The 22,173-nt window shown below is 45.5% G+C and overlaps 2 protein-coding genes across 3 annotated transcripts; one reads left to right on the top strand and one right to left on the bottom strand.

Annotated features, from left to right (window-relative positions):
• The first annotated feature begins 2,169 nt into the window (after positions 1-2,169).
• On the top strand, positions 2,170-14,508 carry LOC122869192 (phospholipid transfer protein-like). Its single transcript, XM_044181929.1, has 15 exons — positions 2,170-2,253; positions 4,161-4,286; positions 4,509-4,602; positions 6,342-6,488; positions 6,578-6,733; positions 7,088-7,139; positions 7,856-8,017; positions 8,163-8,333; positions 8,541-8,591; positions 9,949-10,116; positions 11,337-11,404; positions 11,497-11,536; positions 11,614-11,665; positions 13,235-13,311; positions 14,288-14,508. Exons 2-15 carry the CDS (start codon positions 4,175-4,177, stop codon positions 14,360-14,362), a joined length of 1,425 nt encoding a protein of 474 aa, XP_044037864.1. The 5' UTR covers positions 2,170-2,253; positions 4,161-4,174; the 3' UTR covers positions 14,363-14,508.
• On the bottom strand, positions 13,936-22,026 carry rdm1 (RAD52 motif containing 1). 2 transcript variants are annotated; one of them, XM_044181932.1, is made up of 8 exons: positions 21,902-22,026; positions 17,835-17,938; positions 16,630-16,809; positions 15,846-15,974; positions 15,601-15,760; positions 14,924-15,022; positions 14,777-14,853; positions 13,936-14,685 (listed from the first exon to the last, which is right to left on the bottom strand). In XM_044181932.1, the coding sequence occupies exons 2-8, from the start codon at positions 17,931-17,933 to the stop codon at positions 14,623-14,625; spliced, it is 807 nt and encodes a 268-aa protein (XP_044037867.1). In that variant the 5' UTR covers positions 17,934-17,938; positions 21,902-22,026; the 3' UTR covers positions 13,936-14,622. The 2 variants fall into 2 exon arrangements, with proteins under 2 accessions (XP_044037867.1, XP_044037866.1); XM_044181931.1 differs by having other exon boundaries at positions 16,582-16,809.
• Positions 22,027-22,173: the final 147 nt, after the last annotated feature.

Below are 22,173 nucleotides of genomic sequence, written 5' to 3' on the forward strand. Positions count from 1 at the left end.
TTTGGCTTTCATCCTTTCTGAGGTAGGCTACTTCTCTCTCAATTCATTTCAAAGAGCTTTATTGGCATGAAAGTAAAAAATAAAAACAAATAGACAAAAACAGTAAAAAAAATTCTCTCTCTCTGCACGAGGTTGGCCTAGATGTGCTGTCTCTCGGAGCTAGATCAAATGAAGGATTCCTAATTGATATGTTATTTGATAGCCTAATTTTTATACTAGTAATATTCATGTTGGTTTGAATAAATAATTTGATAGCATTTCCTGTCTTTGCTGAGCAAGAGTTTTGTGTGAAAGGAATTAAAGGCCTGTCCCAAATATAGGCAGGTTGCGTTCAGTGATTGAAGCAAATAAAAGCCTGGGCTATTAATTGAAGTTTTACAGTATTTGCTGTCTTAGTCAGAATCAGACAAGGAGAGGTACGTTAGAGTGTCATCATCAAGTCTGATCCAAAAAAAACAATCAAGGGGAAATAATCAGGAGATCTCTGCAATCTTTGTAATGTTAAGTAGCTTCAATAAGAGATTTTTTGTAGCATGTTAATGAGTAACATCAGTACAAAAAAAACAGTCAAGCATTCAGCTCTTGATTTTAACAGAAAGAATCCTACCACCAATCCACCACTGTAACACGCAGCCTTGTCCCGACTTCAGGCCCTACAGACTGGAGGTCTGTTTGGTTAGCAGGGGGGTTCAGTACAGACCGCTCCTGCTTCATCTCAGACAGGTTTTGTTTCTCTGAACTGTTTTAAGGGATATCCTAGAAAAGGTTTCAGTCGTAGTCATCTGGACACTGTTTTCAGAATCAAGACGTTTCGGAAGTCATTCACAGTTGAGAATGACTTCCAGATGGGAGCCGAAACGTCTCGATTCTGAAAACAGTGTCCAAACGACTACGACTGAAACCTTTTCTAGGATAGAACGCTCCTGGACGAATGAGGGACGACACCGTCCTGTTTTAAGGGATGTTTGTTTAGTCTTTGTTTTGTTTTAATCTCAACTATCAATTCATTTCAAAAAGGCTGAAACACATCTTGAGGTTTCCTGATTGTGATGTGTATTAAACGATATATTGGGCATGACCTTTGATGTTTTATTAGCTGCTGTTAGCTCCGTGTCAGACAGCTACCTGGACCACGTGGGTCTTATCCTGTTTTTCCCTAAACCTTTTCCTGGAATCAGTTACAGCAGCAGGAGGTTGTTACCTCTCAAAGTTTTTATATTTAAGTTCTACTCTGACTTCCTCACGCTGTCTGCAGTTCTGATGTTGAGTAACTACCTATCAGAGGGAGATAAACACTTTCACACTTCTGACTTTAACAGTAAACATGTCCATGTTTGGTAGAAATGTTGAGATTAATTTAGCTTTGTCACAGCTTGACTGTTGGGTAACATCCTGAGAGCTCATATTGGATGATTCTGCACCTGACGATTAGTGTAGAGAGGTGGACTTTATGTCCGGTCACAAACCTGCAGTTAACATTCGCTGTTTTATTAACTGTAAAAACCAGACTGTACTATGCAGATATCAAAGAAAGAGAGAGTTTTAAAGAGGTTTTGCAGAATTGTCTGATATTACACATGAGAGCGCTGTCATGGGACTGACACTGCATACTATGACATGATAAGTTTGACTTGAGTATGAAAATGAAGGACAGATAAAAGGCTGTGTAAACAGCCATTTTCATACTGTAACAAAGTCTTTTGTTAGAATTTCAACCCACTCAAATCCTCACACCCAACGAATCCTTTATTTCTGAAAACTCATCATATTACAACTAATGATATTAATGTTTTCCAAATATGTGCTTTTAAACACAAGAATAAGCCCTCTGAGACATTTTCCTCCTCTTGCACGTAAACTTTTAAACAGAACTCAAACTCATGTTGGGTTAAAAAATAGAACAGATCTCTGCCTCCGATCTGCCGTCTTTGGAAACTTTGGGATCTCCACTAGAAGTTTAAATAAAGTTCTGTTCGATTGAACATGAGGTTAAATGGCCACTGATGAGAACTGAGACTGAAATGAACAGTTTAACCCTGAATGTTTCTACCTGACAGACGATCAGAGCAGATAAACCGTCACTTTGCATGTAGCCGACAGCAGCTACTCTCAGACAGCATTTCCATATTTAGTCAAATGTTGGAAATATTGCACTTTCATGGTTTGCATGAGGAAGCGTGAGTATATAAGCAGCGGTGAGTTTGTGGAAGCAGCGATCAGCTGCTGGAGACTCTGCAGACACACAAACCACAGGTAACTCTTCTTCTTCTTCTTCTATCGCACTGATGACCAACACAGGTAACTCTTCTTCTTCTTCTTCTGTCGCACTGATGACCAACACAGGTAACTCTTCTTCTTCTTCTTCTTCTGTCGCACTGATGACCAACACAGGTAACTCTTCTTCTTCTTCTTCTGTCGCACTGATGACCAACACAGGTAACTCTTCTTCTTCTTCTTCTTCTTCTTCTTCTTCTTCTGTCGCACTGATGACCAACACAGGTAACTCTTCTTCTTCTTCTTCTGTCGCACTGATGACCAACACAGGTAACTCTTCTTCTTCTTCTTCTTCTTCTTCTTCTTCTTCTTCTGTCGCACTGATGACCAACACAGGTAACTCTTCTTCTTCTTCTTCTGTCGCACTGATGACCAACACAGGTAACTCTTCTTCTTCTTCTTCTGTCGCACTGATGACCAACACAGGTAACTCTTCTTCTTCTTCTTCTTCTGTCGCACTGATGACCAACACAGGTAACTCTTCTTCTTCTTCTTCTGTCGCACTGATGACCAACACAGGTAACTCTTCTTCTTCTTCTTCTTCTTCTTCTTCTTCTGTCGCACTGATGACCAACACAGGTAACTCTTCTTCTTCTTCTTCTGTCGCACTGATGACCAACACAGGTAACTCTTCTTCTTCTTCTTCTTCTTCTTCTTCTTCTTCTTCTTCTGTCGCACTGATGACCAACACAGGTAACTCTTCTTCTTCTTCTTCTATCGCACTGATGACCAACACAGGTAACTCTTCTCCTTCTTCTTCTTCTGTCGCACTGATGACCAACACAGGTAACTCTTCTTCTTCTTCTTCTTCTTCTTCTTCTTCTTCTGTCGCACTGATGACCAACACAGGTAACTCTTCTTCTTCTTCTTCTTCTTCTTCTTCTTCTTCTTCTTCTTCTTCTTCTGTGACCAACACAGGTAACTCTTCTTCTTCTTCTTCTGTCGCACTGATGACCAACACAGGTAACTCTTCTTCTTCTTCTTCTTCTTCTTCTTCTTCTGTCGCACTGATGACCAACACAGGTAACTTCTTCTTCTTCTTCTGTCTTCTTCTTCTTCTTCTTCTTCTTCTGTGTCGCACTGATGACCAAACTCTTCTTCTTCTTCTTCTTCTTCTTCTTCTGTCGCACTGATGACCAACACAGGTAACTCTTCTTCTTCTTCTTCTGTCGCACTGATGACCAACACAGGTAACTCTTCTTCTTCTTCTTCTTCTTCTTCTTCTGTCGCACTGATGACCAACACAGGTAACTCTTCTTCTTCTTCTTCTTCTTCTTCTGTCTTTGATGACCCAACACAGGTAACTCTTCTTCTTCTTCTTCTTCTTCTTCTTCTTCTTCTGTCTTCTTCTTCTTCTTCTGTCGCACTGATGACCAACACAGGTAACTCTTCTTCTTCTTCTTCTTCTTCTTCTGTCGCACTGATGACCAACACAGGTAACTCTTCTTCTTCTTCTTCTTCTTCTTCTTCTGTCGCACTGATGACCAACACAGGTAACTCTTCTTCTTCTTCTTCTGTCGCACTGATGACTAACACAGGTAACTCTTCTTCTTCTTCTTCTTCTTCTTCTGTCGCACTGATGACTAACACAGGTAACTCTTCTTCTTGTTGTAAAAGTTGGACCCTCTCACAGTATCACTTCTGTTAATACATCCATGCTCCTGATTAGCTGTTGCCTAGCAGCAGCTAATGACAGAAGCTCAGAACTGTAAGTGATGATGTCGTAGTTATGTGTGCAAATGAACGAGTGATACGTTCAGTTTCGTTTGAACGTTCTGATTGATTTTGATGATTGAACCTTTTAGTGTGTTTGTGTCCCTGATGTTGAACATGTCAGACTGTCTCTTCCTCCTCCTCCTCCTCCTCCTCTTCTTCTTGTGTTTCAGGTTTTTGCGTCACGATGACTTCCTGCGTGTTGTCCCTCTTCTTCTTGGTCTCCTTGTGTTTCTCCGTCAGCGCCGTCGATCCCACCGGCCTCAGAGTGCGAATCACTAACCAATCGCTGGATGTCTGTAAGATCTGCACGCTGTAAAAAATACGTCGATTAAACACTGAAATCTAATAATGAACTTTTAGACCAGAAATATTTGTAGCATTTTCATTTCCAGTTTCAAACAACATTTACTGGAATATGAGGATCATTGCCTCCAACTCTAACAGTCTAACAGTAAAACTGACGAAGCTTGAACTCTTCGTCGGCACTGATCTTCTTCGTCGTCGTACTGTGTTTTCAGTGAAAGGTGTTGGTCTGGAGTTTTTGAAGGAGCTGGAGAACAAACGTTCTGACTTCTCGTTCCAGTGGAAAGCCCTGAAGTGCAGCATCAAAGGGTAAAATATCATTAATATTAATATTATAAAGTGTTTCTCTTTAAATTCTCCTTTTTAAAATTATTTCTTTATTCTTTTAATTCAATTTGTTTTTGGTTTTTTGTTTTGTTTTTAATTATCCTCTTCCCCCTCCCCCTCCCCTTCCTCTCCTCCTCCTCTTCCTCCTCCCCTCCCCTTCCTCTTCCCCCTCCCCCTCCCCCTCCCCTTCCTCTCCTCCTCCTCTTCCTCCTCCCCTCCCCTTCCTCCTCTCCTCCTCCCCCTCCCCTTCCTCTCCTCCTCCTCTCCTCCTCCCCCTCCCCTTCCTCTTCTCCTCCTCTTCCTCCTCCCCTCCCCTTCCTCTCCTCCTCCTCCCCTCCTCCCCCCTCCCTTCCTCTCCTCCTCCTCTTCCTCCTCCCCTCCCCTCCTCCTCTCCTCCTCCCCCCTCCCTTCCTCTCCTCCTCCTCTCCTCCTCCCCTCCCCTCCTCTTCTCCTCCTCTTCCTCCTCCCCTCCCCTTCCTCTCCTCCTCCTCCCCTCCTCCCCTCCTCCCTTCCTCTTCTCCTCCTCTCCTCCTCTTCCTCCTCCCTCCCCTTCCTCTTCTCCTCCTCCCCTCCTCCCCCCTCTCCCTTCCTCTTCTCCTCCTCTTCCTCCTCCCCCTCCCCTTCCTCTCCTCCTCCTCTTCCTCCTCCCCTCCCCTTCCTCTTCTCCTCCTCTTCCTCCTCCCCCTTCCTCTTCTCTCTTCTCCTCTCCTCCTCTTCCTCCCCCTCCTCCCCTCCCCCTCTCCTCCCTCCTCTTCCTCTTCTCCTCCCCTCCTCCTCTCTCTCCTCCTTCCTCTCTCTCCTCCTCCTCCTCCTCCCCTCCCCCCTCCTCCTCCTCCCCCTCTCCTCCTCCTCCTCCCCCTCCTCCCCTCCCTCCTCCTTCCTCTTCTCCTCCTCTTCCTCTTCTCCTCCCCCTCTCCTCCCCTTCCTCTTCTCCTCCTCTTCCTCCTCCCCCTCCCCTTCCTCTTCTCCCCCCCTCTCCTCTTCTTCCTCCCCTCCTCCTCCCCCCTCCTCCTCCTCCTTCCTCTTCTCCTCCTCCCCTCCTCCCCTCCCCTCCTCTTCTCCTCCTCCTCCTCCTCCTCCTCCTCCTCCTCCTCCTCCTCCTCCTCCCTCTTCTCCTCCCCCTCCTCCCCTCCTCCTCCCCCCCCTTCCTCTTCTCTTCCCCTCCCCTCCTCCTCCTCCTCCTCTCCTCCTCCTCCTCCTCCCCTCCTCCTCCTCCTCCTCCTCCTCCTCCTCCTCCTCTTCTCCTCCTCTCCTCCCCCTCCTCCTCCTCCTCCTCCTCCTCCTCCTCTCTCTCTCTCCTCCTCCTCCTCCTCCTCCTCCTCCTCCCCTCCTCCTCCTCTCCTCTCTCCTCCTCCTCTTCCTCCTCCTCCTCCCCTCCTCCTCCTCCCCCTCCCTCTCCTCCTCCTCCCCTTCCTCTTCTCCTCCCCCTCCTTCCTCTTCTCCTCCCCCTCCTCCTCCTCCTCCCTTCCTCTTCTCCTCCCCCTCCCTTCCTCTCCTCTCCTCCTCTTCCTCCCCTCCCTCCTCCTCCCCTCCTCCCCTCCCCCTCCTCTTCTCCTCCCCTCCCCTTCCCCTCCTCCCCCCTCCCCTTCCTCTTCTCCTCCTCTTCCTCCCCTCCCTCCTCCCCTCCTCCCCCTCCCCTCCCCTTCTCCTCCTCCTCCCTCCTCCCCTCCTCCTCCTCCTCCTCCCCTCTCCCTTCCTCTTCTCCTCCCCCTCCTCTTCAGGTTGACCCTGACTCGTATAACAGTGAATCCAGCTCAGGTTGTTCTCAGTTTCCAGCAGAATTCAGGTCTCCAGTTTGAAATCCAGAACCTGGTCTTCACCGGAGATCTGGAGCGAGAGATCAACCTGTGTTTGTGGGGAGAATTCAAGTTCGTATAAACCCACAGATAGTGATAAAGTTTTTACACAGTTTGTATTTGACACACACAGAACCGTGTTGATGTGTTTCCTGACGCAGCATTAACAGTGGAAGGACGGCCTTCGGAGGAGCCGGCGTGAGCGCCAGGATCGCAGTGACACTGAACCGGAACCAACAAGGACGTCTGAGTGTCCAGATGCCGACCTGTGAATTCAGAGCTGATAACATCGTCTCCGGGTCCACCGGCATAGTGGGGTAACACGAGACTAAGACCAGGTCTAGATTAAGACTAGGTTCACTGCTGGTGTTCGCTGCTCTGTTTGGGTTATGATGAATCAGGTTCACAGTCTGTAGCGAGCCAGAGCTGCAGGCCGGGTCAGTCCCAAGTTAGACCAGACTGCATGTCCCCATACTGAAAAGCTGTAATATCATCGACCTGATGGTGGGAACATGAACGATGAAGTTTCATCACAGTCCGACAGCTGATGGGCCGTCACATTAACACCAGATGCTCAGTGACATCATCAGCTGGTAGATCTGCTGTCGCTTCTGCTGCAACATCAGCTGTTATTGATCATTGACTGATGTGATTTTCTTGTTTTCCTTCAGGCGTGCATTGGACTTACTCATTCGAGTTTTCCAGAACTACTTCACCACCCAGGTTTGTTCCACCTTCAGTCTTTAACACAACTAAACCAGGTCTGTGAGTCTGCGTGAGTCTGCATCAAGCAGCAACTCCCGGGTCTCAGAAGCCTTAAACCCGCATTTCTAATGGCCAGCCGGGTGCGACTCCATTTAGAGTAAAACAGACGATAAAGCCAGGTATGCTTTAGGGCGGGGCTACCTTGTGATGGACAAGTTGCTACCACGGCGACCCTCAATCAGGATAGAGGCGATGCGTTTCCACTGCACTGTGTACATTTAACTAGCCGTGGGGAACATGTATATAACGTGTACGTTGAGTTTTTAGTTTGGCTCATGTCCCAGCCGCTAACATGGAGGGGGTGGGGTTCATGACCTGTACTGCAGCCCGCCACCAGGGGGCGATCCAGATGTTCTGGCTTTCGGGGTGCAGTCATGTCGTCCATCTCAATTCACTTTTATTTATATAGCACCAATTCATAACAGAAGTTATCTCACTGCACTTTTGCACTATTATTTACAGAGACCCAACAAATCCCACCATAAGCAAGCACTTGGCCACAGCGGCAAGGAAAAACTTCCTTTAAGAGGCAGAAACCTTCATATACAGATTATTTTTATTTCAACTGTCCATCATGAGTCTGACAGTTACAGAAGAGAGATGATGAATCTGTTTCAGAGCGATGAGACCAGTGATGTGATTGGCTGAGAGTCTGTCTGTCTGTCTGTCTGCAGATCTGTCCTGCTGTTCAGACGTATGTCGTTCCTAAAGTTAACTCCATGTTGGAGAGCTTCACCATGGTGACGCCTCTGTACGAAGACCTCGGCATCAACGTCGACTACTCTCTGAGCGGAGACGTCGCAGTGACCTCCAACAGCCTCGATGTTCCTTTCAAAGTGAGAAACAAACCGCTCATACTGATCTAAACACAACCTGCTGCCTGCACACCGGGAGAAGAAACCCGGTGTGCAGCATCACTGAACATCATTAAAAAGCCGCTGTTTATAAACTAACTATACTGTAATAAACTGTGTGTTTCAGGGCCTGGTGTTCAGGCAGGGCGAGACTGTCGATGCTGGATCAATAAGAAAAGGTGCCGATCCAGTTTTCAGAGAAAGTAACCTGATGGCTTATGTGGGCGTCTCAGAGTTCTTCTTCAACAGCGCCATCATGTCGTTCTACAGCACAGGAACCATGGTTCAGGTTGAACAGGTGAACAACCAAAAACCACCTGACACACCACCACAATCTGACATGATTCACCAACATGAGCCACACAGCTCGACTACTCCAGGCTTTTACTCTGAAAGTCCCAACCAGTAATGTTTTTGACTGTATAAAATATTTTGGTTAAATCAAATCATTTAGTGTTTCTCAGCTGATCCTTATGATATGAACGTCCTCTGTTCTCCTCTCCAGGTGACACATCAAGCTGCGAAGGCTGCTCTGAAAGCTCTGCAGCTCTTTAGGGTAAGAACAAAAGCAACAACCTGTTTCTGTTAGACGTCATCAAAAGAGGACATGTGAAACTAGTGCTTCATTTCCAGTAACTAGTTCAGAAAGTTTTTTGTTAGTTGAGGTGATTTTGTGTCACAGACATTTGATGTTCCACAAGGAGGCGTTTTGGGCCCTCTTCTATTTTCTTTATATATGTTGGAAACATGATGTCAGATATCACTTTACGCAGATGATACACAATTATCTGTTTCTGCAGACGACTCCAGCTCTCATTACCTGTCTCACTGATATCAGTGTCTGAAAGATTTAAAGTATTTTAAAACTAAATGAGGTGAAGCTGCAGTCAGTGTCACAGTTTTTTTCATTTTAGGATCATCACCTTTAACTCAGAATGATGCTGAAATGCTGATACATGCTTTTATTAAAGCATCATTAAAAAGCCGCTGTTTACTTACTTACGTTACTGCCACTTCAATATTACAGCTGATTCAGAACGCTTAACCTGCAATTTCATACGTCAGCGACTGCGTTTCAGTCGACGTTCCTCTGCTGAGGCTGCTTTCTTTCATTTGTTTTGGCCGTGAACTATGGATCCTCCTCCTTCCTGATCACAGAACAACAAAAACATAATAACGGCTTTTAATTTGGGTTTTATTCTTTTACTGTTTCAGGGTTTTTGGTAATTTTTCATGCTGAACATTGTTTCTAAACGTGATTTGTGAAAATAAAGTTTATTATTATTAATAATAATAAACACAGTGGTTCATAAAGCTCACTGTCCTCTTTACAAAAAGTGGATAAAAATGTTTTCTTACAAAATCTTGATATTACCTAATTAGATAGGTTATGTATGTATATATATTAGTCTTGGGCAGTATCTATTTTTTCATGCCTTTATACCGTCCTGACATTTCAACGTCTTTGATTAGTTTTCCTATAATATCGTCTCCTGACACCAGATCCTGATGAAACCGTTTCTCTGCTTGTGTTTGCAGCCTCAGCTCCTGGTTCAGGTTCAGGAAAGTTGGAGGTCTTTATGGGTAAATATTGAAAAAGTCAACGCTGACTTGAAGCATGAGACAATACTGAACCACCATCTTTCCTGAACCTGAACTAAAACCTAACAGGTGGGACTCAGGAGCTGAACCCTGACCTCTGACCTGTGTGCTGTACATAAATGTAGCTTCCTAGAATCTATGGAAACACTGCAGAGGAACATAATCCAGGCAGGAATAACATTCCCCTAAAACATAACTGGGAAAACAAATTAGACGCTTCTGAACTGAGTTTCTACGAGACGTGTTGCTAGTTTTACTGTTGCTGTTGGTTTTCCTCCTCTCCTGTTATTACTAATGCTGTGTTTCCATAGCAACCGTCGCGGCTGAGGGATCCTCTCTCAGCTGAACTGCAAGTCACCGAGGCGCCCAGCATCAGCATCAGTGAGAGGGATGGACTGACTGTCAATGCCAGAGCCAGAGTCCAAGTGTTCGCAGTGCCGGCTCAAAGGCAGCAGGAGCAGCTCCTCTCTGTGTCAGCGGTAAACACAAACACACAAACACAACCAGACTACCGACGCCGCCCTCTCACTCATGTGAACGAGACCAGTCCGTCAAAAACGTTGAACCAGACTCAACTTCTGCGACGTCATCCGGTGCGTCCACATACATGCAAGCTCACCAGCTGCCCGCCAGATGACTCTGTAACTCCGTACTCGGACTGTTTACCTCACTATTGTGGAGACGGGAGATAATAAAACAAAATGATTTTCAATGAGAGATCGTTCTGGATCTTTCATAATCAGATTTCATTGTCTCACCTGTACCTGAAACCACACACAGCCTGTGTTCAGACAGAGCGTGAATTTTAGAGGCAGTGTGATTGCAGACGAAGTCAACGGACATAAAGTCACTCGAGGCTGCGAAAATTAACGGACATGCACAAGTTGAAAATGTGCGTATCCTGGGTGTTTGTGAATCTGCCTCATAACCTTACAGGAAAGGAAACAGGAAACAGGAGAGAGACTGGAGGGAAACAACCACAGACTGTTTATAAAGATGGACGACATGTCAGCTCCCCAAAAATTAAGCCAGAACATCTGGATCGCCCCCTGGTGGCGGGCTGCAGTACAGGTCATAAGCCCCGCCCCCTCCACGTTAGCGTATGGGACACGAGCCAAACTAAAAACTCAAAGTACGTCACATAAACTTTTCCCAAAGATGGTTTCTGTCAGTTTAGCTTGTTCTCATCACGCTGATGTTTGTTCAAGTGTTCGTTTCTCTGATACATTTGTTTTTAATTAGTTATCTGATGCTATAAAAAGGGGGCTTCACGTGATGATTGACAGGCGAGCTCTGCTCGCGATTGGGTCGGCCAGTTGTGTGGGCGGGACCTTGATAACACGGCGCCAACCCCGATAACTACTGCGCAGACTCTGGCTCCAAATGACGTCACCAGCACAAGATGGCAGCTCCCGTATCCGGGTACTTGGGCTTCATTTAGCCCAGCGGACGTGGAGACGCGTCGGCCATCTTTATATACAGTCTGCGGGTGAAACAACAGAAAATCTGAGTTTTTGTACAGTGTATGTACGGCCTCACCTACCTGACAGTCACTTTGCAGACTGACGCAGGACCAGCCTGGTGACGCACAGACTAGCTACCAGGTGGGCGGGACTATCCTCCCAGTCTGCCAGTCAGGTATTTCTTCTTTTCTTCTTCTTCTGCAACCAAATAATGAAACTGTCTCTGTCTCCTCCAGACGTGTACGGTTAATATGAAGGTCGCTATCCAAGGAAACTATCTGACTCTCCCTTCAGACAACGTCAGGTAAGCACACACACACACACGCAATAGCAAAGTATAGCAGAGTGTATCCCATTAGCATTCATGCTAAGCTAAACTTGTTTTTATCTTTTCAGCTGTAAAATCATTACTAAAAATGAGATCAGAGACTTTATGGTAAGAACCTGTCTGTCTGTCTGTCTGTCTGTAATAACAGTAATGATGATCAAGGTGTGTCCTGTGTTTCTGTGCAGGTGAAACCTTTAAATTCGTTTCTGACAGATAAGCTGAGGGGCTTCCTGCGTGGTGAGCACCGACACACTGAACCACACACTCACCTGTCAGACGTGAACCTCTGATGGTGATTTAACACGTCGGTCTCGGTCTGAAGTCACGAATGACGTCAACAAAAACTGAACAGTTGTATTGGACGGCATTAGACTGTACAGGTGTTGAAGTGGACGCTGTAACAGGTGACCTGGTGCAGAGCTAGTGATTCACTAAATCAGGTTGCACCATTAAAATGTAACAAATGTCTCAGCTAAAGACTTTAGTCGTGTAAATCTGTTGCTAGGAAACATCTGTAGCGCCGTCCAATCAGGAGCATCAGCCATGTAAACAGGAAGTCACTGCAGCATCACAAGCTGTAATAACGCCAAATGATAAGTTAACGTTTGTTTCCTTTTTTTTTTTTTCTATCTGCATTAATGTAGAAATCTGTGTGTTCAGCGTGAGCGGGAAATATCAGGTTAAGCTAACCGACAGTATTTGGTCATTTAGTTTCATTATTAGCATCATGTTTTGTAATCTGAGGTGTTTGTGAAACGTAATTTAAAGTCTTTCATTAAAACAGCATTTAGATCAAGAGTCAGGCCAGATACGTCAACATTAACTCTTTAACTTTACATCTATTAGCATGCTAACATTAGCTTTGTCAGTTAGCTAATTCAGTTAACTAACAGTATGACGGTGTCGTCCCTCATTCGTCCAGGAGTGCTCCATCGTAGAAAAGGTTTCTGTCATCTGGACGCTGTTTTCAGAATCAAGACGTTTCGGCTCCCATCCGGAAGTCATCCTCAATTGTGAAAATGGTCTGAGAACTCAGAAATTTAAGCTACTCTGTGTTGCTTAAGCCCCGCCCTCAGGAAGGAGTCTACCTGAGTATCTGTTGACTTCATCAGCACAGACGACACGCTAACTCGGGATTGCAGAGCACCCTACAAACCGCACATTTGAAGACAGCGAGGTGAAGATTCTAAGTAGAGAGAAGAGTTGGTTTGAAAGAGGAGTCAAAGAAGCCATTTTTGTGAAAAAAGAAAACCCCTCTTTGAACAGAAATGGTGGTCTGAGATTCAATCTGCCCAAAGTTTACCACAGTGTATTAACACCGTGGTCAAGCCAATCACATGCTAATCAGGTTCTTAACAGTGATGAGGGAGGTGCAGCCAGAAAACAATAGGCCTGATTACTGATTACTGGGCCATCATGGAAACTATTAGGTCAGTTTCAGGTGAAACTAGCTAATCAACAGACACTCAGGTAGACTCCTCCCTGAGGGCGGGGCTTAAGCAACACAGAGTAGCTTAAATTTCTGAGTTCTCAGACCATTTTCACAATTGAGAATGACTTCCGGATGGGAGCCGAAACGTCTTGATTCTGAAAACAGCGTCCAGACGACTGCGACTGAAACCTTTTCTACGATAACTAACAGTATGTTACACCTGGCTAAACAAGGCAAAGCTCAATGTCCCACTTTCACTGAACGCACCCTTCACAATCTGACTTCATACATTTAAAGTCACGTACAGCTGATCGTTTCACTTTAAACTGTTTTAAACTGAATTATATTGTGTGTGTGTGTGTGTGTGTGTGTAGGCGTGTTTCTTAAAGGAGCAAAGATTCCTCTGCCTGAAGAAGTCGGTTTCACTCAGGGAAAGATCGACTATCATGATGTGAGTCCGTCTACACTGAAAACTCTGCTTCACTATATTAAATACTGATAAACCAGCAGTTCGATCAGTGACAGCTTGTTGTTGGCGCTCACATGATGTTTACACTGTCAACAGTTAATCATTATGTTCTGAACTGAACTCATATATATTCCTAATATACTAAATATGTTCTATATATTCCAGATGCTACAACCTACTGAATGCTATAATATCAAGAAACTATTGCTAATTCACTTAAATACACTTATGGCATAGTAAAGTAGCATTTAATACCTTTTTCTGCTATACTTTATTAAATATTACTATAGTATAATAAAGTCTACTCAACTCTATTATATACTATAGTATAAAATACTATCAATTATTACAATTCTATTATAAATAGCATGAAATTATTAGCGCCCTCCCTATAAGCCCAGATATAAAAGCTTACAGGCTGTAACGGTCTTGCATGTAGCAGAGGCCTGTATTCATTTAGATCTATAACTTGTTTAACGCAGCTGATTAGCAGTGATGTTATTAGCCCAGGACGCGAGTTAGCAGAATGAAAAGCAGCGGAGGAGGAGCCATCTTGTGTCCAACAGTTCATCTTTTGAAATGAACAATGAATACTCAGATTCTGAATTGTTCCGCGAGGGAGGAGATTTCATTTTTAATCAAAGTAAAAAACACTTCAGACAACTTATTCAAAGAACAGCATGTTTATATATTACAACATGTATGGAAGTGACCCGTAAATACAACAAAACAACTATGCTAATGTACAAAATCCATAAAAACACACTAAATACTTGTTTACTACCACAGTCCTGATGTATTATATTTAACTTACTACAGTCTCCAATATTCCTGTTTTCACAAACGAACCTTTATCCTGCATTATGAGCCGTCACCTGTCTGCCCAGTAACTTCCTCTGTACTTCCTGACCGCTAACACGCTAACACGCCGCTGCTTCCTGACCCGTGTTGTGTGCAGGGCTTCCTGGTGGTCGGGGGGACCCTGAACGTGACACCAGCTGGGGGGAAGACGTTGCTGCAGAATTTCGGCTAGATGAACGGCGGTCAACATCTGTACAGCTGGACGAGAAGCGCCTCCTTCATCTTCACACGCCGCTGCATTTATTCAGTGTGAAACACTGAGTTAATGTCCGCTGGTTTCTGCTGCTTTCTGTACAATAAACAGCTTCAGCATCGTCACGGTTCGTGTTTTCCATTCATTAAGTTCAGTTAGCAAAACATTAATATGAAGCTGTCACAGCGACCCCTGCTGATGATTCCCATGATGCACCACTGTTGACTGCTCACAATCCTCTATGATACAGTCAGATCCCACTCTTCATCCTCGTCCTCCTCCTCAGGAGCAAACTCCCTCACCTGAGAGACAGAGGTCGGTGCTGACTGTTAACTGTCACTGTACGCAGACTGACTACAGAACCCCGGCCAGTGCGGGAACAGGTGAGCTTACCTGGAGGACTCCTTCAGTCTGCTCAGGCAGGAGCTGATCTGAGGTCTGCTTCACCTCCACCATCACTTTACCGTTACCTACAGAGACGGTCGACGTCAGTGACAAAACACTTATCTTTGCTCAGCTCCAGCAGTTACAGTATCTCACCTAGCAGTATGAGCAGCACCGCAGCGAAGGCCTGGACCAGAGCTTTCTCTCTGACCCCCCTCTGCAGCTTACAGCGTTTCTGTAGCAGAACATCTGGACCTGCACCGACAACAACATCTGTCTTTAGTTATACACACACACACACACACGTGTAATATATATGTCATTAACACTGTGATGACCCCGCCCCTCCCCGCTCCGCCCAGCCCCTCCCCGCTCTGCCCAGCCCCGCTCCGCCCCTCCCCGCTCCGCCCAGCCCCTCCCGGCTCCGCCCAGCCCTCAGCTATAGCAGCGGTTCTGGCTCGCTCTCCTCCCAGCTAACGGGGTCTTACTAGATTTGCTTTTGACCTTAACCGCTGCCTACACCACACCTGCACTCAGCGATTTCCAGGTTTCTTTGTATTTTGGGGCAAAGTTAAATGTTGGTTAAATCCATAATGATCTGCGTGGTCTCCCTTGCTTCGTCTGGACTTCGCAGGTCCGTGACCTGGAGCCTCCGAGCTGACTGCGTTTTACAAGCAGAGACGTGACGATGTGGTTTAATGTTCGCTGTTCGTCATTCTGTTCATTTATACCGTCTTTATTTTCTTTGATTCTGTCAATAAAGCATTTACTGAGATATTATCTCTGACGGCAGTTTACTTTCTTTAAACAAATGTGAAAGGTCTCCTCCTCACCTGTGCAGGTGAAGCTGTCCTCCACCACTGCTGCTGCTCTGGTCGTCTGTCCGTGATGAGGGAAGGAGAGCTGCAGCAGACAGCCGAACCTCAGCCTCCTCCTTCTGCCTCCACCCTCCTCCTCCTCCTCCTCCTCCTCCTCGTCGCTGAGCTCCTTCAGCTGAGGAGGACGGACACAGACAGGAAGTCACCTGCTCTCACACTTACTCACCTGTATGTAAAGGTGTAAACTCTGTGTTTCTCACTGTGATGATGTCAGAGGTCCAGCCGTCGAATCCCAGGCAGTGATTGGCCAGTTCCAGGCAGCGGGCGTGGCTCAGAGGTCTGCTGCTGTCAGACAGGAAGTGAGGAGTCTGTTTGGAGCTCAGCCTCACCTGAACACACACACACGATCAGCTGGTTACCATAGCAACACCTCTTGTTTTTCTTTCTTCTTCGACTGATCTGAAAACTGGAGATACAAGGTTTTTAAACCTGTTCGCACACAGACCTCAGAGCAGTTTTCTGGTATCAGGTATCTGCAGGAGACATCAGGTGCTCTTAGCTTTAGCTGTAAACTTTAGAAACATAATTTTTTATTATAACGATGACGAATGGGGTTTTGCTGTCCGCCATTTCTAAAAAAAAAAAACAACAATAAATCAATGTGTTCTTTGATCTAGGGGCGGTGACAGCTCTTTGAATGTTGGCGGCGAAGAAATAAATTGTCAGTAAAAATATGTATATTTATTTATTGCCCACTGTTTGCATGTAAGATTAATATTATCCGTTATCGGCTCTGAAATCCCATAAAAGTGCATCTCTAATGAGAAGCGGTCATCGAACAGCAGCCGGATCAGCCAGGACCGGTTTCACAGGTAAACACACCTGTGGCCCCTGAGCCTCATGTTGAACCACAGTGACTGAACGCTGCCACCTTCTGCTCAACAACACAAACTACACCTCCTGTAACCACACACTGCAGAGCCTGCGATACGCTACAGTAGAAGAAGAAGAAGTCCATGTGTTGAAAGCCTGTGAGGGGATGACCTTGAGGGGAGAGCTCTGGAACAGCGAGCGCCCGTCAGTCTGCCGTTGTGCCTTTGAGGCCTGAGCAGCAGAGTAGAACTTGATGAGGGCGTAGAAGCCGGGCGGGTTGAGCGGAGCGTTAGGACACACCTTCAGCAGGTAGAGCGGCCCGAAGGACGAGAACACGGCGTCCAACCCGTCCTGAAGAGCAACACAGAGCTGTTACTGTCTGATGGAAACATCCTCTCAAAACATTAAATATTAAACTTTTTCTTTATATCTCGTCACTCACTGTGTTTTATTTCTCTTGTTGTGAAGCACTTTGTTTTGATAAGTGCTCTATAAATAAAGTTTTATTATTATTTATTAAAAACGCTGATTTTTGAATGGAGTTTGGCACGATATTCTCTCTGCACATGATGTCACCTTGACGGATTTTGATATTTGGCCATAGGCGGCGCTAGAGGCCAGGAATGGGGACGCTAAATACCAGGGGTCCACCGTGGGTCCACCGGGGGCCCACCGGTGCTGCCAGTCCGACTCTGGCTTACGAATAAGACAGCGCCAGTTCATAACAGAAGCTCTCACTGCACGTTTCCTGGACCGAACTCTTTCTAACGTTATTTACATTCTTCACACAGATTAACATTCAGTTTGCTGTTCCGGGTCATCCGCCTCCTGGCCCTGACCCCACGGAGGAAAAGTGTGTCGTACTGATGTGCGAGTGTTTCTTTAACGGTCAGAGCGGCTGCCGTCAGTCTTTTTAAGCAGCAAAACTAAAAACTGCAGTTATGAACTCGACAGGACAGAAAGTCTCCAGAGGAAACTCCTGGAATCAGCAGGACGGCGGCTTCCCTCCGGTTTCACCGAGAACCCGGACTGTGACGGACACAGGACATCAACTAACGTCAGATCCTGACGATCCGTCGGCGTGTCGGAGGCTCATAACCAATAAAGTTACCTGTGGCTCGTGCCTGAATGCGCACAGCGTCACCCAGTTTCACCCGCAGCCCACCTGCTGCTAATCACACTGTTTATTCTGAAAAATTATCTGAATTTTGTAGGTTAATTTTTATTTTATTTTAAATTTTTTCACGGATAATTTTGCCTCTAAATAGCGCCGCCTACGTACTCGCTGCTGCAGACACAGTTCAGTCTGTACTACAACGTACTGAGGTTTGACCCCCAGGTGGACTCACTCAGACCTGACCCCCAGGTGGACTCACGTAGATTTGAGCCTCAGTGTGAGACGGCTGGATGTCCCACACAAACAGAGTCTTATTATTCTCCACAGGAACCTTGAACTCCAGGACGTCCACCTCCATCTCGCCTGCAGAAGACAGACAGAAGAACAGAAAAGTCCCCTCGGCCGGTGAGCAACCTGCACCAAACGTGCCTCAAAAATCCTCTAATTAAAAGTTTGTTCTCGTCAGCCGAGACACGTTCATTACAGAACGTCATTTTAAAACTTTGCTGTTTAAGAACAAGCGATGACAGATGTTAAGCAACGTTAACCGTGTTGGTTTACAGCAGCTGCCCAGAGAATAAAACGATTAGCAGGAACTAGTGTTGTCAAAAATATCGATATTTTGATAAATATCGATACTGAAATATCTGAACGGTACCAATACTAATTTCCCGAAGTATCGATACTAGCCGCACTTTCACTTCTCTCCAAAGGCGCGTTGACGACCACCGCACGCGCACTCGTCTCATTCGCTCTGGTTAGCAAAAGTGAAGTGAATGGAAAGATGGCGAGTGCAACGCCCGGGCGACCGGCTTTGGTTGATAAGGAACACAGCAGGAGTGCTATCTGGAAATATTTTGCATATGAGGCAAATGAACATGGAAAGCCGAAGGACACAAGCAAGCCAATATGCAAGAGATGCTACAGAACAGTGCTAACAAAAGGCGCTAACACCACTAATATAGCAAAGCACCTGAGAGACCGACACCCGGATCTGTATAAAGAATTTCTCGAGGTTGGTATTATTATTATACATTACTGACACATTTGACACAATCTGTATTGTTAAAAGCACTATATAAATAAAGGTGACTTGACGACTTCATGTCGATCCAGTGAGCACTGTTTTCGCGTGTGATGCACGCACGTTTGCGTTTAAATCTGTTCATCAAATAACGTTAATGTATTAACCAGCTTTTATGACCGATGAGCAATGCATTTGTTACAGTATATTTTAATCTTCGATAACAGTAGGTATTAGGTAATAAAAATATAACGGATCATGTTAGCTCTGGTCCAATGAAAAAATATTAACAAATAGAACTTTGGATTTTAATTAGTACATGTATTAGTGAATGTTAGTTTAAATCAACTTTTAACTTTGATTAACAAATGTTTTGTAAGTATTTTTCATTGCTTATTCATGTTAACAAATATTATATAATTAACCTAAGTTTCATTTTAATAGTGTGGTCAAAAACTGCAGCAACAGATTCCATTTAATTATTTTGTTTACTAATTTGATACTTGATGCATAAGATTGCACTGATTTTGTTTTTGCTTGAAGTTTAAGTATCTTTTATTGACATTGTGATTTGATTTTACTTGGAAATACAAAAGATTGCACTTTTGTTTTTTACTTGCACTTTATTGGTTTTGAATGTAATGCAATCTGAGAGGCTTTTGAACAAGTGCACTACCTCAGGACAGTTTTGTTAATGTAAAATATATGTTCTAGACTTGTTATATTTAGCTTTAAATAAAAACATAACCCCTTAATATTGTGGCAGTTTTTTTCTCTGTGGTATCGAAAATGGTATCGAATATCGATATTTTTCAAGGTATCGTATCGAAGTTAGAAATTCTAGTATCGTGACAACACTAGCAGGAACCCAACGGAAAAACCTCGTTTCATCAAACTGAGTTTGGTCTTCTATTAAGAAACGTTGGACTTGTCATTAAACAGCTAACGAACGTATCGACGCTGAAGTTAGCTTCCGATTCTCCTTTAACTCCTCCTGCTGTCTTTGGTGCTGTCTTCAGACGCTGTCCGCCACCCACGTTTACATTCGGAAAACCTTTATTCTATTTGTGAAAATGCTAAAAGTAGCCGCGTCACATGACACAACATGGCCGTCGCTGTTCACGTCGCTCCACGTCAGTAGTAGTTGCCATGCGGAGCTCGTCCCTCTGACGTCCTCGTCCCTGATCCTGTCCGTCCTCGTCTCTCCCAAAGAGAACCTCAGCATCTTCAGCTCTGCTGCCTCCAGCTCTGCCTCTTGTCTTTCCTTCAGTGCCGCTGTCTCTAAGCTGTCCAACATCGCTGGTCTCACCGCCGTCTCCAACACCTTCCTTTCATTCCTGCTGAGACTCTTTTATCACACAACACACCTGACACTTTTCTCCACCCGCTCCAACCTGCTTGCACTCGCCTCTTCACCTCTTCTCCACAGTCTCCGTCGCTCTGAACCGTTGACCCTAAGAACTTAAAGTCCTGCACCTCCTTCACCTCTGCTCCCTGTGACCTCACCGTCCCACCTGGGTCCCTCTCATTGACGCACCTGTATTCTGTCTTACTGCGGCTGAGCTTCATTCCTCTGTTTTCCAGAGCAGACCTCCATCTCTCTAGATTTTCCTCCACCTGCTCCCTGCTCTCACTACAAATCACAATGTCATCCCCAAACATCACAGTCCATGGAGATTCCTGTCTCTCATCTGTCAGCCTGTCCATCACCAGAGCAAACAAGAAGGGGCTCAGAGCCGATCCTTGATGCAGACCCACCTCCACCTTGAACTCCTCCGTCACACCTACAGCACACCTCACCACGGTCTTACAGCTCTCATACCTGTCCTGCACCACCCTAACATACTTCTCTGCCACTCCAGACTTCCTCATACAATCCCACAGCTCCTCTCTCAGCACCCTGTCATACGCTTTCTCTAAATCTACGAAGACACAATGCAACTCCCTATGACCTTCTCTGTGCTTCTCCATCAGCATCCTCAAAGAAAATACTGCATCTGCTGTACTCTTTCTAGGCATGAAACCTGTTGCTGCTCACAGATGCTCACCTCTGCCCTTAGCCTAGCTTCCACGACTCTTTCCCACAGCTTCACTGTATCATCAGCTTTATTCCTCTGTAGCTGCACAGCTCTGCACATCTCCCTCGTTCTTATAAACTGGCACCAGTACACTTCTCCTCCATTCCTCGGGCATCCTCTCACTCTCCAAGATCTTGTTAAACAAACTAGTCAGAAACTCTACTGCCACCTCTCCCAGACACTTCCATACCTCCACAGGTATGTCATCCGGACCAACTGCCTTTCCACTCTTCATCCTCTGCAACGTCCTCCTCACTTCACTCTTGCTAATCTTTGCTACTTCCTGCTCCACACCAGTCACCTCTTCTACTCTTCGTTCCCTTTCATTTTCCTCATTCATCAACTCTTCAAAGTACTCCTTCCATCTTCCCATCACACTCCTGGCACCTGTCAGTACCTTTCCATCCTTATCTTTAATCACCCTAACCCGAAGAGATGAGAAAAGATTATGTTTTTAAATGTTCTTAAAATTTACAAGTGTGTAAAAAGACACAAGTCTACCAGGTTGAATACTTCGGGCTCCTCACCAGACCTCCGCCTGAAAAGTATCAATTTAATCAGCTCACATCTTAATGATTCCTCAGTGCTGCCACAAAAGCTACACCCGTCTCCTCCATCACATCCACCCGTCTCCTCCATCACATCCACCCGCCTCCTCCATCACATCCACCCGTCTCCTCCATCACATCCACCCGCCTCCTCCATCACATCCACCCGCCTCCTCCATCACATCCACCCGTCTCCTCCATCACATCCACCCGCCTCCTCCATCACATCCACCCGTGGCTTGTTCTCTGCTTTAACTACAATCACTGACTCGCGGACTGTTGCTAAGTGACGGGGCCGACAGCCGTTACACTGTACTTTGCTATCAAAGGCTATGTAAAAGGGATAAAAAGCTAAAAGCTAGCATAGTTAAAATCAGATTCAGGACCAACTAAAGTCGGCCGCTCAGCAGTCTGAGTTAAGTTTCCATCAACTTTGCCTTTAAGTGCCGAATCTAACTCCGGCGTCGTGAATGCATCGGCGAAGCAGCGTTAAAATGGCAAGTTTTTCAATGAAGTTTGGCGGGGCGTTCTCTCCACACTTCAGAGAACGTGTGTTGAAGGTTGTTGTCGGTTTACGTTAAAGCTCCGGAGGAATCACCGTCCTGCTGTCCGTTAACCGTCCGCCGCTTGAGCCTCCGGTTGTTTTTAATAACTCGGTAAAGTCGGTTTTACTCACCGTCGCTTTTCTGTCTCCACCGAACAAACGGGGTTTACCGCGCTTCCGCTGCGGGGCGGGGTCTGCTCCGGTAACCAATAAGGGTGCAGACGGAAGTGACGACATCTCCATCAGGCCAATCCCGGCGTCCTCACAGAAACTCAATGATGCTTGTTCTCAGTTTCTGCTTTATACAGTTTTTTATTCATTTTAACAGTGTTTTATTTGCTTTTCATGGATCGATTTCGTTTTAAATGTATATTATTTAACATTTAATGAGCTATTTATAAAAC

The sequence above is a fragment of the Siniperca chuatsi genome, linkage group LG21, assembly GCF_020085105.1.
Source record: "Siniperca chuatsi isolate FFG_IHB_CAS linkage group LG21, ASM2008510v1, whole genome shotgun sequence".
Classification (NCBI taxonomy): domain Eukaryota; kingdom Metazoa; phylum Chordata; class Actinopteri; order Centrarchiformes; family Sinipercidae; genus Siniperca; species Siniperca chuatsi.